General features: G+C 42.9%; 1 protein-coding gene across 2 annotated transcripts in view; it reads right to left on the bottom strand.

The window, feature by feature from the left end:
* NHSL1 (NHS like 1) overlaps positions 1-15,963 on the bottom strand; it is a 256,566-nt gene extending 240,603 nt beyond the window's left edge. For both annotated transcript variants that reach the window (XM_073575721.1, XM_073575723.1), the window contains exon 1: positions 14,447-15,963. In XM_073575721.1, coding sequence (XP_073431822.1) covers positions 14,447-14,744 — 298 coding nt within the window. In that variant the 5' untranslated portion in view covers positions 14,745-15,963. The remainder of the gene's footprint in view (positions 1-14,446) is intronic.
* Positions 15,964-16,271: the final 308 nt, after the last annotated feature.

Here is a 16,271-nt window from a genome sequence, read left to right as displayed (position 1 = left end):
GAACATATTTTTCAGAGACGCTGAAGACACTCGGTTAGCACCCGAGCATGGTCAGATAACACCTTATCTGAGGATATGTGCTCCTCACTGGTGCAACATCATCATCAACCAACAATGCCCCAAAAACAATTTGCTAAGAACACCAATACAAACCTTATGTCCCTGTCACGGTCACCCGTGGCTGGACACAGCGCCCCCAGCAGGGCGGATTTAGATGACACGCGTGACCCTGGATACACCGCCTCCAGTTGGGCGAATTTAAATAATAAAACGTGCAGCTGGATACACCGCCTCCAACAGGCGAATTTTGGAATTACATGTAAGTCTGGAAACCCCGCCTCCAGTAAGGCGAATTTAAACAATAAAAGGGAAACCTGGGTAACAATAATAATGGTGGCCCTGCGATAGGGAAACGGGGAAGTGGAGACCTCCTGCACTCCCCTGAGTCAGGGTCTCTACACTCCTAATGTTCCCTAGGCCGGTTCCGCACCGGGCGCCGCTCAGGATACCTTTAAACCCTAGCTCGCCCTCCACCTAAACCCTCACTAGTGAAGTGGACGGTGCGGAAACTAATCCCACCACTGCACTAAACACACATAAGGAAAAGAGACAAAACAGGAGAACACCACTTAGCTTTGCTCTGTTGCTTACGCTCCCAGCAACAGAGCCCACCACCTGCGTGCATCTTTTCCTCCGACCGGGTCCAACACCATAGTGCAGCCTTGGAGCAAACAGAGTCCACCACCAGCGTGCAGCTGTCCAGAAAACAGAGTCCAGCATATGAGTCCAGCTTTCCGCAAAAGAGTCCAGCATCTTGAGTCCAGCTTTTCAGCAACCGAATCCAGCATCATGAGTGCAGCTCTACACCACAGCCGCCACTCCACCAAGCCATGCAAGAACCCCTTGCTGACACCATAGCTGCAACTCCACCAAGTCATGCCAGCCCTCCTCGCAGACACCATAGCTGCCACTTCAGGTCTCTCACTGAGCTGCCTGGGACTCTCTCTCAGCTCCATCCTTCACCCAGGCTTGCTTGTAACTGAGGACTAATCACCAACAGTGATTGACACACCTAACACTCTTTTATAGAGCAATCACACCTGTTACATAATCACGTGCACAGAATCAAAGGAACCAGAGTGCAATGACCCTAATGGCCACCGGGGGGAAAACTACAACTGAAACAACCACAGTGCAATGACCCTAATGGCCACCGGGGCAAAACCACCTTTGGCACACAGCCAAAGGGAAAAAAAAGGTTTCTTTGTGCATTTAATCTGTCAGATCCAACCTGGATCATGACAGTCCCATTTAGACACCACGATGCATGTTTTCTCGATTTAATTTTTAATCTGATATTCATTCATGGCAAATCTTATGGTGCACAAAATGGGAATGACCCCAAGTTATTGGGGTGTGTCCGAATCATAGGTTTACATAGATGTCATGGGCGTGTTATAAACAGAAGCCATGACGCTGGTGTGAAGGGACCATGAGGTCAATGTCTATATATTTACCACGCTAGTAGTAATGTGAGAGTTATGCTCCTTATGTGAATGACTATGGTAACGTCAGCCGCACTTATACTGATAGCTAAAATATGGCCAATGTTTTTCTGCAGAAACCTCCAACTGCACACAATCAACCATGCGGTGTACTTGTTTGTTCTTGTCAAAAGGTTGCACATTTATAACCTGAAGTCAGTCTTCAGAAGAAAAGTGTTGGCCAATATTTTAAGATATTATCATGGCTTATTTCCATCTCGTAGGACATGCCGGTCTTGGCACAGTAGACTCAGATGACATGAATCCATCCTCTTATCATTAGACTCAGGATTATTTGTATCCATAGAATGCGCTTGTACATCGGCAATTCCCCGAAAAAAACTGTATGTAGATTAATTTTCGTCTTGGCATTATCCCTAGTCATTTTGTAAGTCTTCATCTTTCGGCACAGACTCAGCACTGGACTTGGGGAGAGTGAGTAATGCCCAGTTTGTATTTAAAGTAAACTGGGCCTAAGGACAAGACCTTTCTGAAACTGGAAAACCCCTTTGAGCATTAGTTACACAAAATGAAACCAAGGTAATCCCTGTAAGTGCTATTTATATGTACCCAGAAAATCCCTTTAAGTCTCTATTTCAGACATGTCGTCTAGTAGAAACATAAAATAAAATCTTTCCTGTCAATAAGCGAGATAAACTATGTCGAGTTAATTTAAGTTTTCTGCAGTTTACATTTCATTGTAAACCCATTGATTATACAATTCAGTTCTTAGGCTACATATAGTACTGTAGGGCTGTAACTAACCATGATATATACACTGTGGAATGACATTAAAAATAAAATCCCCTTTAATAAAGCAGGATGTGTGCGGGAGCGCAGCTCTATAAACAAAGTCAAGGAAATTAACCAACCGGAAGCAACTGATGAACAAAACTTGAGCCAGATCCTTTCAATTCCATGATGCATGCCCCTACAGAGCGCAATAAACCTTTGCCCCTTTCCTGCTCCAGGGGTTCATTTAATCTACACAGAAGTAATAGAACAAGCTCCAAATTAGGTATTTTCTTCTGTATGAGTTGTGGGCAAACAGAAACTAAGCCGGGGAACAACGATTCTTCCCATTGTTGTAAGTCCAAGTTTTTCATTTTTAATCAAATTTGGAGATGTTAACAAAGGAACATCCATCCTGTGATATTAGAACAATAGCACATATATCTAATTATATACAGGGATATCAAAACTTGGATTAGTTTGTGTCAGCTGACATGCTAATGAACATGGGGGCTTCCCGACTCTACACTGATAAATTATGTCTCAAGACAGAAGGATCCCCCTACTGAATTTTGGATTATCGATCCTTTTGTCTCCTTGGATATAAGCCGCCACCAGAGAAGTTAACGAAAATTTGACAGGTGATATAGATAATTCATGGGCAGCATGTATCAGGAATTTGCTGTATTACAGTAACTAAGCCAGGTACCGTACAGACCAAAAGTTTGGACACACCTCATTCAAAGAGTTTTCTTTATTTTCATGACTATGAAAATTGTAGATTCACTCTGAAGGCATCAAAACTATGAATTAACACATGTGGAATTATATAATTAACAAAAAAGTGTGAAACAACTGAAAATGTGTCTTATATTCTAGGTTCTTCAAAGTAGCCACCTTTTGCTTTCATTACTGCTTTGCACACTCTTGGCATTCTCTTGATGAGCTTCAAGAGGTAGTCACCGGAAATGGTTTTCACTTCATAGGTGTGCCCTGTCAGGTTTAATAAGTGTGATTTCTTGCCTTATAAATGGGGTTGGGACCATCAGTTGTGTTGTGCAGAAGTCTGGTGGATACACATCTGATAGTCCTACTGAATAGACTGTTAGAATTTGTATTATGGCAAGAAAAAAGCAGCTAAGTAAAGAAAAACGAGTGGCCATCATTACTTTAAGAAATGAAGGTCAGTCAGTCCGAAAAAATGGGAAAACTTTGAAAGTGTCCCCAAGTGCAATGGCAAAAACCATCAAGTGCTAGAAAGAAACAGGCTCACAAAGCAAAAGGTGGCTACTTTGAAGAACTTAGAATATAAGACATATTTTCAGTTGTTTCACACTTTTTTGTTAATTATATAATTCCACATGTGTTAATTCATAGTTTTGATGCCTTCAGAGTGAATCTACAATTTTCATAGTCATGAAAATAAAGAAAACTCTTTGAATGAGAAGGTGTGTCCAAACTTTTGGTCTGTACTGTATGTTTTACTCTGAAACACTGTACGGTTTTCTTTAAAAGCTGTTGTCACTTGTGGGCGTGGCAATGGTCTCCGCATGTACTGACAGTGAGCTCAGTTGCTGGCTTGATACTACTGACCTGAGCGAGTGCGCTGTCATTGTGCACATTACACAGTGCTCAGCTCGCAGTAACTAACTAGCACAGCCCTTGAAACGACCGTCACCGATGATGCTTAGTTTCAGGGAGGGGGCAGGGAACGCAGTCTCTACCTTCTGAAGGGGCTTCGATTCACTATCCATTCACGTACTGGAATTCTCAAACAAAGTGTTATCAACAAGGCAGTTGTAAGAAAGAAGCAGTTAGATGGTCTAATTAGAGAAGGATAGGGAATTTTTAATTAAAGTATATTAGAAAACAGATTAGATTATGGCATCAAATAGATAGGGATTTAGGATGAAAACTAGAAACATTAATTTGCACTTCGGATCACCCCCTTAAGTTTTCATTAGTTGTATAACCTGAAGACAATCCTGTTAATTCACAAACAAGAACTATTTTTTTGTGATTTCTCTTGAAACCTGGATAGTATTTCATGGGTTTATATTGGGACTTGTCATCCACCAATGATGTGGAGCGGATGCCACTAAGCAGCTTGTAGCGGTAGAATAAAGTGGTAAACTGACACATTCTCATATCCCCAATCACACATGGACGGCATGGGACCCTAGCACTCCTGCACGCTCCAAGGTCACGGAGCAGCTGTTAGCACCTGGAGATTTCATTCCCTTTCTTAGTACAGGAAAAGACATCTGCTGCAGGCAACCATCGCTTCCAAGCACTCCTCATGTCAACAACCAAGCTCCACAACAGGGCACAAGGTTTTTAGTTCTTGTTACAGTTTTGTATTGAATTTAATAAGGAACGTGTAAAATCCAATACACCCTTGGAACTATACATTATAAAAGCAGAAGGCTGATAGAAAAATATTGCATACATTTCATATCTTCTCATGGAGCCAAGTCTCCAGACCTATCAGAATGCTTTTCTGGAGAGCTACCGGAAGGATCCAGCAGATGGACCAGACAGTTTAGACTGTCACAGACATCTAAAATCTAAAGACATTTGTATTTTTCAATAATTAAAGTGTTTGTAGGCGTTATAACATAGATCGCTTTACTTTCTATGTTGTCAAGCATGATTCTCACCTGCAGCTCATCTTTATTTCAAATAGCCAGAAAATTACGTGAAAAATTTGGTAGAGCGCTCCATATAATGTGCTGTTACAAATGCATTACATACGGAGGGTGGGTATGTGCAATGGAGATGAGACTCCCAATGGCTAGTTCGGTGGACAAGAAGTTTTCATGCTGGACTTAAGGATATTTCTATCAATTATTATGAAAAAACTTGATCAGGGAAAAAAAACAGCTCACCCTTAGCGTAAGTGTACGGACAAGACGTGGTATTCCAAATAGCATGTAGCACAAGACAAAGATGTCCAGCACTCTTCTGAAGATATAATATTTATGAGTTTATTGTCCACAAATTAAAATCCAGCTTAGGCCACCATTAATTTGACACATTTCGAACAAATGTTCTTAATCATGGTCGATAGATAGATAGATAGATAGATAGATATGGAGATGTTATAATGTTGTAATACAAAAGCTAGTCTAAATAACAAATAAAAAACACATTTGGTGCTTTGCTGTTACAGACTTGTGTGTAAATCTAGACAGAACCAACATGTGAAATGTTTCTTTTTTCTTAATTTCCACAAGAAACCAGGTTAAGTCATCATGGTTCAATAGCCCTGTAGAAGGATGGAAGTGACTGTTGAGGTCACAGATGTTACAAGGTCCAGACTGTAGAGAGCTGACAAAAACAACAAAGAGACCAATTATTGGGTGATTGTTCCAAAGGGACAGAGGTGACCATGGGTAAACATTTGCCGGGATGGATGTTTCAGCTGCTCCAATAAATCAATGCACCTACAACAACTGAAGCTCCTCATTATACAGCAATACAGAAGAGACTGACATATTCACTAGAATTTGCAATATTTTAACAAGTCCTACATTTTTTGTCACAACTGCAAATTGTGTCTTCTGTAAAAACATGTCAAAATCAGGTTCACCCATGAGTAAAATGGTTCTTTGTCTTTTTTATGGGACAATTGGAAAACACAAGAAAAATACGTAATAGATGGGTGATGTAGCCACAGAAAGGATCACTATGACACAGAGAAATTATCCCATAATGTTAATAAGTTTCCATTTGGACCATAAACATTAGACTATGATCAGTTGTTTGCCAGGATTTCACATGCCTGATCCTTCTTTATCAAGGTAGATAAGGTGCTACAAAGAATGTCTGGAAACAGCTTACTCGCCTTTACCCATGCAAAAGACATGTATGCTCGGCTAAACTGAACATGCGTGTATATGCGGGATTAGGGTTGGGAGAAAGAGCTGTTGGCTGAACCACCATTTACCCCATAGCTATTGGAGATATATGGCCACCTTACAGAGATGGAGCTCTCTCACTGTAGACAATTGATAAATCTATGCTCACTGATATTTTCTTAGATCATATCTACAGTAAGACATTTAGGGTAGGTTCACATGTCCAGTAATAATCCAATAGAACGCATCCAGTAGAACTTTGCTGACAAAAAAGTTGTGCAGACACAATTTTATTGTCCGGGTAATGAACAACTGAAGTCTATACAAAACTGGCCTTTTAATTAGTCATCCATTGTTCTCCCATTTGAAAAAGATCCATTTTTTGCTTTTTAAAGACTACCCTAATAGTAGACTCCATTAGAAAAAGGCATGTGTAGTAGGGCACCAAATAACGGTAGACATCTGTTGGGAATCGCAGTTAAAGTAGACAGACTCGGTCAGAAGCGTTAGGGTGCTTTCACACTGCATTGGGACAAACTTTAATTGGCTTCGTAGGGGCATACATCGAAACCCTCCACATAACAGGTTTCAGGCGTATGCGCTGAAGGGGCCATAGACTATAATGGTGCTGAGAGAGTGAACGTGTACTGTGTCGTGCATCATTTTTGGGCATATAAACCTGCTACATCTGAGTACCTGCCCCAGTAGGAGTACATGCCAAAAATTATGCACGACAGAGCACACGTTCACTCTGTCGGCACCATTATTTTCTATGGCACCATCGGCACATGAGCTCGAATCCCATATTCGGATGTAAACTCCAACAAGACCAACGAACGGACCCAAAACACAGTCTGCAGCAGGCAGGGGTCAGGGATGTAGAAGAATCAATACTAAAGGGGACAGGAACTATACACCTTTTCAGGTTTCAGGAACCTAACAGCCATAACTGCTGGGGCACAATGCACTGTGGGAATGATTCCTTTAAAGCCGGAGACATTATGGCATCGGTTGAAGTCCAAGCCAGTTTGCTCAAACTGGCCCTCTAGGACAGGGAGCAATGCATGCATTAATGGATCTCACGGGCAGAATGGTGCAATGCATGGGATCCATTGTATCAGCCAGAAGAATGCTGGGCACCTGTGCAGGTAAGGGACATCTTGTTGCGTAGCTATACCATAAGCAGATGCCATACATTCCATAATGTTATCACAAAGACATTTAAACTCTCACAATCCAATGTTCAAATCAAAACTTAATAAAATACAACACTCCAAAATCATATTAGTAGATGAGTTGCGGTATAAATCTGGGCATAGAATATAAGCCCATCACAGGGAACTTACACAGCACTGGAAGCCCCACTGGAGATGGGTCCATTTGGGGTGAATACACCATCTGCACAGCTTTATAGAATATGTCAGAGAGCAAATGATGATGGAAACATATTCCTTGTGATTTTACAGAGATATGTGAATCTCTGCTGGAATATTCTTGTTGGCCGGTGAGCGGTAATTTAAAACCGCTCTTTCCCAGCCCACAAAACTCCACACTACATTGACTTTGCAATACAGGGCCATTTAGAAGTTAATTTGGCTGTTAGTTCTGTTACTTCTGTTTGAAGTGGTTAATAGCCTTTAACTTCTAAGATTGAAGTCTTTTCAAAAAACTATAATTAATTTGTGCATGATTAATAGATGTAGACCATATTCTTCTAGACCGAGAAGACTGTCCTCCAAGCCCAGCCAGGCACATCCTGGTGGGGATAATACAAAACATGCATATTCTATGGTTAGAGTTTATTTTTCTAATACACATGCTGAGGATATTTATCTGCCGTTCTTTCATTGCTACATTCTTCATGCGTTATGAGGGTAAAGGACTCCAAATCCCAATCTTTATGGAGCTGGGATAATTTCCTGCACCTGTGAAAATACATTCATAGAAATCCTAGACTTTCTATAACAGGGGTCCTGTGGTCAAGGTATGCTGGATAAGCCTTCTGCCAGGGGCTCCCATCTAATGCTAGGAGAGCTTGGCTGAATTGTGGTGTCAGCTGCTTTCCACACGTGACCGCACCTTGCTTTATGTTAAGCTCAATGACAATTCACCAGTCGGATTCAGCCTTATCGACTTTGAACATTTACAAGTTAAAGGGACACACGGGATTGTCCCTTATGGCGTTGGCATGGGATGGGAAGCTGAGATCAAGTTAAGGACATCTACCAAAGAAATACACACGTATATACAATTATGGGTTCCAATATATCACAACTTCTAGTTCAGATATAATGATGTGATCACTTTAGGGCAAATTCTTGATTATTTATAGCGGATATCATGCAGTAAGCTATACCTTACCGCATGGTTACCATGTTGTGACTGGTAAGATCCCAATCCTCAATGTTAGGCTACAATTTTCTACATTCTTGCACATTTTAATAATCTGATAATCATTTACAGAAAAGATCATACATGTAAGGAGTTGTTCTATCAGTCCACTTTTAGTAAGAATACTTCATTAATGGTGGCAGATGTACCAGAACTGATAACAGGGTGTTGGAGAGGGCCTAGTGATCAGAATACTCTATGCACTGCTGCAGCTGATCAATATCTCAGGTGAAAAAAAGGAATTTAGAAATCTCCAAAACAATAAGGCTGTGTTCACACACAGCGTTTTTTTAGCGGTTTTTACCGCGGTTTTCGCTATAAAACCGCTAAAAATAAGCTGCACAATCATTTTTATGCATTTTGCACTTTTTGTGCACATTGATGCGTTTTTTACCGCGTAAAAAACGCAGCATGCTCATTAATTTTGCGGATTTTCCCCGTTTTAGGCCTCTTCCATGCGGTTTTAAACCGCTGCGGAAAAAAACCGCATCAAAACCGCATCAAAACTGCGCAAAAAACGCAAGCGGAAAAATAGGTGCGGTTTCTGGGAAGGGATTCAGGTTTTTGAGCAGAAAATTTCTGCAACGTGTGCACTTAGCCTAAAGGTACTGTCACACTTAGTGATGCACCAGCGATCCCGACCAGCGATATGACGCGGTCAGGATCGCTGGTGCATCGCTAAGTGGTCGCTAGTGAGCAGCCACACAGGCAGATCTCACCAGCGACATTGCAGGGGTCGGGGGTCGCTACTTACCTGTCAGACGAGGCGATCCTGACGTCCTCCCGCCCGCGTCCACGCGTCGCTCGTCTCCACAGCAGGAAGCCCAGCAGGAAGCTGACAGGCCCTTGAGTCAAACGTTTGGTTGAAATCCAATTCTTGGCATCCCTTCATTACTTACAGTGCTGTGTTTACCAGCAAGCCTTAGATATTGCAGTGGCTGTGTTGGGTATTGCAAGTCTCGTTCTCTTACAGTAGCACTGTGGGTTTTTTTTAACTATCTTCTCCTTTAGCCATAGATAATTCATGTATAAGGCATACATTACAATACAGTACTTACCTATTGCAGCCTTCTCCCATTTCCTGCGCTACTCTGGTCCTCTTCTGCAATACATGACTGGAACTCCGGCTAGCTGATTCACAAAGCAGACCACATGACTGCAACTCCAACTAGCTGGTTCACAAAGCAGACCACGTGACTGCAACTCAGACTATCTGATTCGCAAAGCATACCACGTGACTGCATCTCCAACTAGCTGGTTCACAATGCAGACCAAGTGACTGCAACTCCGGCTAGCTGGTTCACAAAGCAGACCAAGTGACTGCAACTCCGGTGAGCTGGTTCAGAAAGCAGACCACATGACTGCAACTCCAGCTAGCTGATTCACAAAGCAGACCACATGACTGCAACTCCGGCTAGCTGGTTCACAAAGCAGACCACGTGACTGCAACTCCGGCTAGCTCATTCACAAAGCAGACCATGTGACTGCAACTCAGACTAACTAATTCACAAAGCAGACCAAGTGACTGCAACTCCGACTAGCTGGTTCACAATGCAGACCACGTGACTGCAACTGTGGCTAGCTGGTTCACAAAGCAGACCACGTGACTGCAACTCCGGCTAGCTGGTTCACAAAGCAGACCACGTGACTGCAACTCCGGATAGCTGGTTCACAAAGCAGACCTCGTGACTGCAACTGTGGCTACCTGGTTCACAAAACAGACCATGTGACTGCAACTCCGGCTAGCTGGTTCACAAAGCAGACCACGTGACTGCAACTCCGGCTAGCTGGTTCACAAAGCAGACCACATGGCTGCAACTCCGGCTAGCTGGCTCACAAAGCAGACCACATGACTGCAACTCTGGCTAGCTGGTTCACAAAGCAGACCACGTGACTGCAACTCCAACTAGCTGGTTCACAAAGCAGACCACGTGGCTGCAACTCCGGCTAGCTGGTTCACAAAGCAGACCACGTGACTGCAACTCCGGTGAGCTGGTTCAGAAAGCAGACCACATGACTGCAACTCCAGCTAGCTGATTCACAAAGCAGACCACATGACTGCAACTCCGGCTAGCTGGTTCACAAAGCAGACCACGTGACTGCAACTCCGGCTAGCTCATTCACAAAGCAGACCATGTGACTGCAACTCAGACTAACTAATTCACAAAGCAGACCAAGTGACTGCAACTCCGACTAGCTGGTTCACAATGCAGACCATGTGACTGCAACTGTGGCTAGCTGGTTCACAAAGCAGACCACGTGACTGCAACTCCGGCTAGCTGGTTCACAAAGCAGACCACGTGACTGCAACTCCGGCTAGCTGGTTCACAAAGCAGACCTCGTGACTGCAACTGTGGCTACCTGGTTCACAAAACAGACCATGTGACTGCAACTCCGGCTAGCTGGTTCACAAAGCAGACCACATGGCTGCAACTCCGGCTAGCTGGCTCACAAAGCAGACCACATGACTGCAACTCTGGCTAGCTGGTTCACAAAGCAGACCACGTGACTGCAACTCCAACTAGCTGGTTCACAAAGCAGACCACGTGGCTGCAACTCCGGCTAGCTGGTTCACAAAGCAGACCACGTGACTGCAACTCCAACTAGCTGGTTCACAATGCAGACCAAGTGACTGCAATTCCAGATAGCTGGTTCACAAAGCAGACCACGTGACTGCAACTCCGGCTAGCTGATTCACAAAGCAGACCACGTGACTGCAACTCCGGCCAGCTGGTTCACAAAGCAGACCACGTGACTGCAACTCCGGCTAGCTGATTCACAAAGCAGACCGCGTGACTGCAACTGTGGCTAGCTGGTTCACAAAGCAGACCACGTGGCTGCAACTCCGGCTAGCTGGTTCACAATGCAGACCAAGTGACTGCAACTCCGGCTAGCTGGTTCACAAAGCAGACCACGTGACTGCAACTCCACCTAGCTGGTTCACAATTCAGAAAAAAGTGACTGCAACTCCGGCTAGCTGGTTCACAAAGCAGACCACGTGACTGCAACTCCGGCTAGCTGGTTCACAAAGCAGACCACGTGACTGCAACTCCACCTAGCTGGTTCACAATGCAGAAAAAAGTGACTGCAACTCCGGCTAGCTGGTTCACAAAGCAGACCACGTGACTGCAACTCCGGCTAGCTGGTTCACAAAGCAGACCACGTGGCTGCAACTCCGGCTAGCTGGTTCACAAAGCAGACCACGTGACTGCAACTCCGGCTAGCTGGTTCACATAGCAGACCATGTGACTGCAACTCCGGCTAGATAGTAACATAGTAACATAGTTATTAAGGTTGAAGGAAGACTTTAAGTCCACCTAGTTCAACCCATATCCTATCCTAACTTGCCAAAACATGTTGATCCAGAGGATGGCAAAAAAAAAACCATGTGGCAAACAGTAAGCTTCACATTGGGGAAAAAAATTCACAAAGCTACACATCTCTCTGTACTTTGGCTGCAATAATAATGTCACATCACCACTGCAGCCAGTCATTGAGCTTGGGGCAGCTATATCGGTAGATCCGCTGCGCTCAGTGGTTGACTGGAGAGGTGATGTGCAATGTCAACGAGACGACTCCACTGCAGAAAAAAAACAAAAAAAACATGAGCAGCAGAATGAAGCAAGGGCTGGACCTGGTAAGGGTAAATACTATCTGTATTTGTTTTTTCACTAGTACCTGATCATTTGGGGACTACTTAATAAAAAAAACACCTTTTAAAATAGGGATATTTACCAGTAATATGAGACAAAACTATGCAATTCCTTGGTATATGTTTTGGATTTCTTAGCAATTTTTACAAATTTTCCATAGTGAAAATATGAATGCATATGCCCTATAGTCAAGTGTATAACCCTACTTAAAAGTATGTGCCTTATATTACTTAGCTATGTCAAAAATGTATCTGAGAACATAATATTAGGGAAACAGGCTACCAAAACATGATCCTGCTATTTCAGCTATTACTGGCATGCAGCTGAGTTTCCATCATTACGCTGGCAAGTTCATTTAGTTTTCCTTTTAAACATGTTAATTTGTGTATTTTTCAAAAGATAATGATTTGCAGATTTCCGGGGGACTTCACCCGATCCCAGGGTGAAAATGTCACAACACGGCAGCACAGTGTAACTTCACCTTTAGATAACCTATAAGAATATTTATAATTTCTATATTATGCTTGCTTATATAGCACCAACATATTCTGCAGAACTTTAAAGACATTATAATTAATTAAAAACAAATGCATGAACAGCAATCCCTTATACACAGTTTTATTATCATTATTGAACCCAATAATCGTGGTCAAAAGAAATCCGAGAGTCAGAAAAACAGATACAAATTCACAGCAAACTATAGAATTTACAGGCAGTGTCCACAAACAAAAACTTTGTATTAGGGTAGTGCCATGTTAGCATTTTTCTAATCTAACGACATCAACTCATCAAATGTGTATTCAAAAAGACAAGTACATGTATTGTATTCAAAACTGATGGCCGACCTTGACATCAATTACAATGTTGAGTGATTACATAAGGTTTGTAACATTTGTACTATTCCCAAAGCAATGCCAAAAACAATAATAATACCACGTGCCAGATCAAATCTAGTTGGTGAAATGAAATATTGCAAAAATTAGGACAAGATGTTCAGAGAAAAACCATGATATAGCTTAAAGTTACAGCTTACCTAGTAGCCAACATATAGCTTAAAGTTACAGTTTACCTTGTAGCCAAGATATAGCTTAAATTTACAGATTACCTAGTAGACAAGCTATAGCTTAAAGTTACAGGTTACCTAGTAGTTAAGGTATAGCTTAAAGTTACAGCTTACCTAGTAGCCAAGGTATAGCTTAAAGTTACAGCTTACCTAGTAGCCAAGGTAAAGCTTAAAGTTACAACTTACCAAATAGCCAAGGTAAAGCTTAAAATTACAGATTAGCCAAGGTATAGTTTAAAGTTACAGCTTACCTTGTAGCAAGATATAGCTTCATGTTCCCTGACTCTGGTACTAAACCTATACATAACCCACCCATCCATATTGCCACCGACGACTTTACACTTTAAACACAAATATTTTTCGACAGGTGTCACTTATATCCCTCTAATCTTAGATGACAGAATAGTCTGTGGTTCTTAAATAGAATTGAGTGAATATGTTCGGAATCAGTCGCCGAATCTGAATTTGCCATATTCGTGCCATATTGGTACCCTATTCGTGCCGAATTTACGTTTGATGATTAGTTCCAAACATATTTGTTTATTTTTACTCCCATTGACTCCAATGACATTCGACTGTGTTCGGTGGATATTGCAAAAACAATATTCGCCGCCGATCATAATCAGAACCGAATTTTGAAAAATTCGCTCAGCTCTAATCTTGACTTAAGAACCCCTCACAGCGCTTGGTGTTTTGACCTGACAGGTTTATCTTAGGCCAGCTCAACTATATGAATCATCAAGGGACTGGACTTTTTATGGCCATGTCTACATAGAGATGGAGACATATATGTGTCACATGCTGTAATCTAGGTGAACGCTTTTATTAACAGGTGACAAAGATATAAACCTTATATAGGTAGTTAGGTAAGCAATAATTAAAAATAGTCTATAACTGGGTGTGCTTGCAGATGGGTGTGTATCCACTGGACAAGGACATAATAATATGATTGACAGTATTGGCAGGGATGGGCTGAGCAAGAATAAGTCTTCTAATATGAGAATTGTGCTTGCAAATTTAATAAGAATGATAATTATATGAGCAATAATGAGACTAATAACAATAGATGTGCCAATATTATAGCTACATTATGTAACAATGCACTATTGCCAATGATTCATCCCATACAGAAAGAAATACAAACATTGCACCTAAGTAACCTGAGCTGAGGAGATGAAAAGGACAAAGAGGAGGTTTACTTACGGACTGGCACCTTCCTGTGGTCCAGGTTGGAAACAGTCTGGTGAAGGGATGCCAAGCGGCGCTGCAGGCGGGCACTGCGCTGACCCAGGGTAATTGCTTGACCCTGGATGTTGGTAAAGATGTCCTCAGCATGGCGAGAGAGATTAGAAAGCTGGTGGATAATTTGCACCATAGAATGAACATTGACTTCTTGCAGTGAGGTGAACACAGATATTGATGCATCTCTGGGTATTTGCCCATCACTTGTACCCAGCCTACACAGCTTAGTGGGCTGTACTGTCCTCAAATGAAAGGGCATCACACAAGCTGAGGAATACTAGTTACTATGAAAAGAATTTTCAGGAGTCCAGATAAATCCAAAAAACCTGAGTCTTCCACCTTCAGATTCTACCACCTAGCATGAGAAGCAAATGAAGATCAGCTGTAGTGTAAATGAAGGTTATATGGATATTGATAAGAAGTGAGACATCCACAGCACAAGCTGGCACAGTGGGTCACCAGTGCACTATTGTGACTGTTAGGAAATCGCCCTTTGTTTGCATTCCTGGCACATATTGTTGAGGTACCCTGCTTAATAAAAAGAGGCAGTGATCATCAGAGGGGCATAAATCCAACGCCTGACTTCCAAATCCAGAGCAACATAAAGTCTGAAAAATCCAGTGCAGAATAGATGCTCCTTGTAATAAAAACTCAGATCTACAACCATGCAGCAACTTCTAGGGTCCTCTTTAATTCCAGTGATGCATCCTAGTGTTCCTGTGATTAAGGCACACAACTTATAGGGGGTCTTCACAGTACGACAGCGACCACAGTCCTAGTTTCTCTCTGGAGACTGGTTCCAAAGATGCAGTAGACAAGCAGACAATATTCCCGAGGTCCCCTTTAATCACAAGGATGCAGCAGAGACCTGGGTCCCCTCCAGTCCTAGGGATGCAGTAGAAACCTGGTTCTTCTCTTGTACAGGTATGAAAAGGAGTCCTTGGTCCTCTCTAACCCCAGGCATACAGAATAGTCCTGGGTCCACTTTGGTCCCAGAGATGCAGCAAAGTACTGGTTACCCCCTGCAAAATACTGGTTACCCTCTAGCCCAAGTATGAAAAGGAGTCCTTGGTCCTCTCTAACCCCAGGGATACAGAATAATCCTGGGTCCACTTAAAGTTCTGGGGATGCAGCAGAATCCTAGGTCCCATCTAGTCCCAGAGATGGAGACAAGTCTTGGGTCCTCTCTCTAGTCCCAGGGATGCAGCAGACTTCAGGGTCCCTTCTAGTCCCAGAGATGCAGAGAAGTCCTAGATCCCCTCCAGCCCCAAGGATGCAGAAGAGTCCTGGATTCCCCCTAGTCCCAGGGATGCAGCAGACAAGACAGTCTATCCAGGCATCTGCATGGTGAAAGCAGGGAGGTAGAAGAGTGAAGAAGTCAGTGCATCTTCAGAGTGGCTTGAACTTTCACGATCTGCTAAGAAAAAGACAGCAGCATTGAGGGAACTTGGCAGCCCAGCCGGTAAGGCACAGCCTTGTGTTTCAAACGAAACAGGAAAAGAGCCTCTTTGGATGCCTCCTCCTCCTTCTCCTCCTCCTGTGTGTACAGTCTGCAGCCTCCTAGGGAGGGGAGGCAGGAGGAGTGCTCAGACAGTCCAGGGTACAGCACAAAGGAGACCTCACCAGACACCTGTGGATCCCTCAAGTGTTTGCACAGCAAACTACAAGGTCCTGACAGCAGTGAACTATGAATCAGCAATGTTCTGCTGCCAGAGACTTGTTCATTACATTACTCTAACCAAGAGGGCAAAGTCACACACATTTGGGGGCACTAGCCACATATAAT

This window comes from Dendrobates tinctorius, unplaced genomic scaffold (genome assembly GCF_039654945.1).
Source record: "Dendrobates tinctorius isolate UK_male_01 unplaced genomic scaffold, ASM3965494v1 ptg000046l, whole genome shotgun sequence".
NCBI classification, from domain to species: domain Eukaryota; kingdom Metazoa; phylum Chordata; class Amphibia; order Anura; family Dendrobatidae; genus Dendrobates; species Dendrobates tinctorius.
Note: the sequence above shows the minus strand (reverse complement) of the source record. Positions and strands in the feature narration are given on the sequence as shown.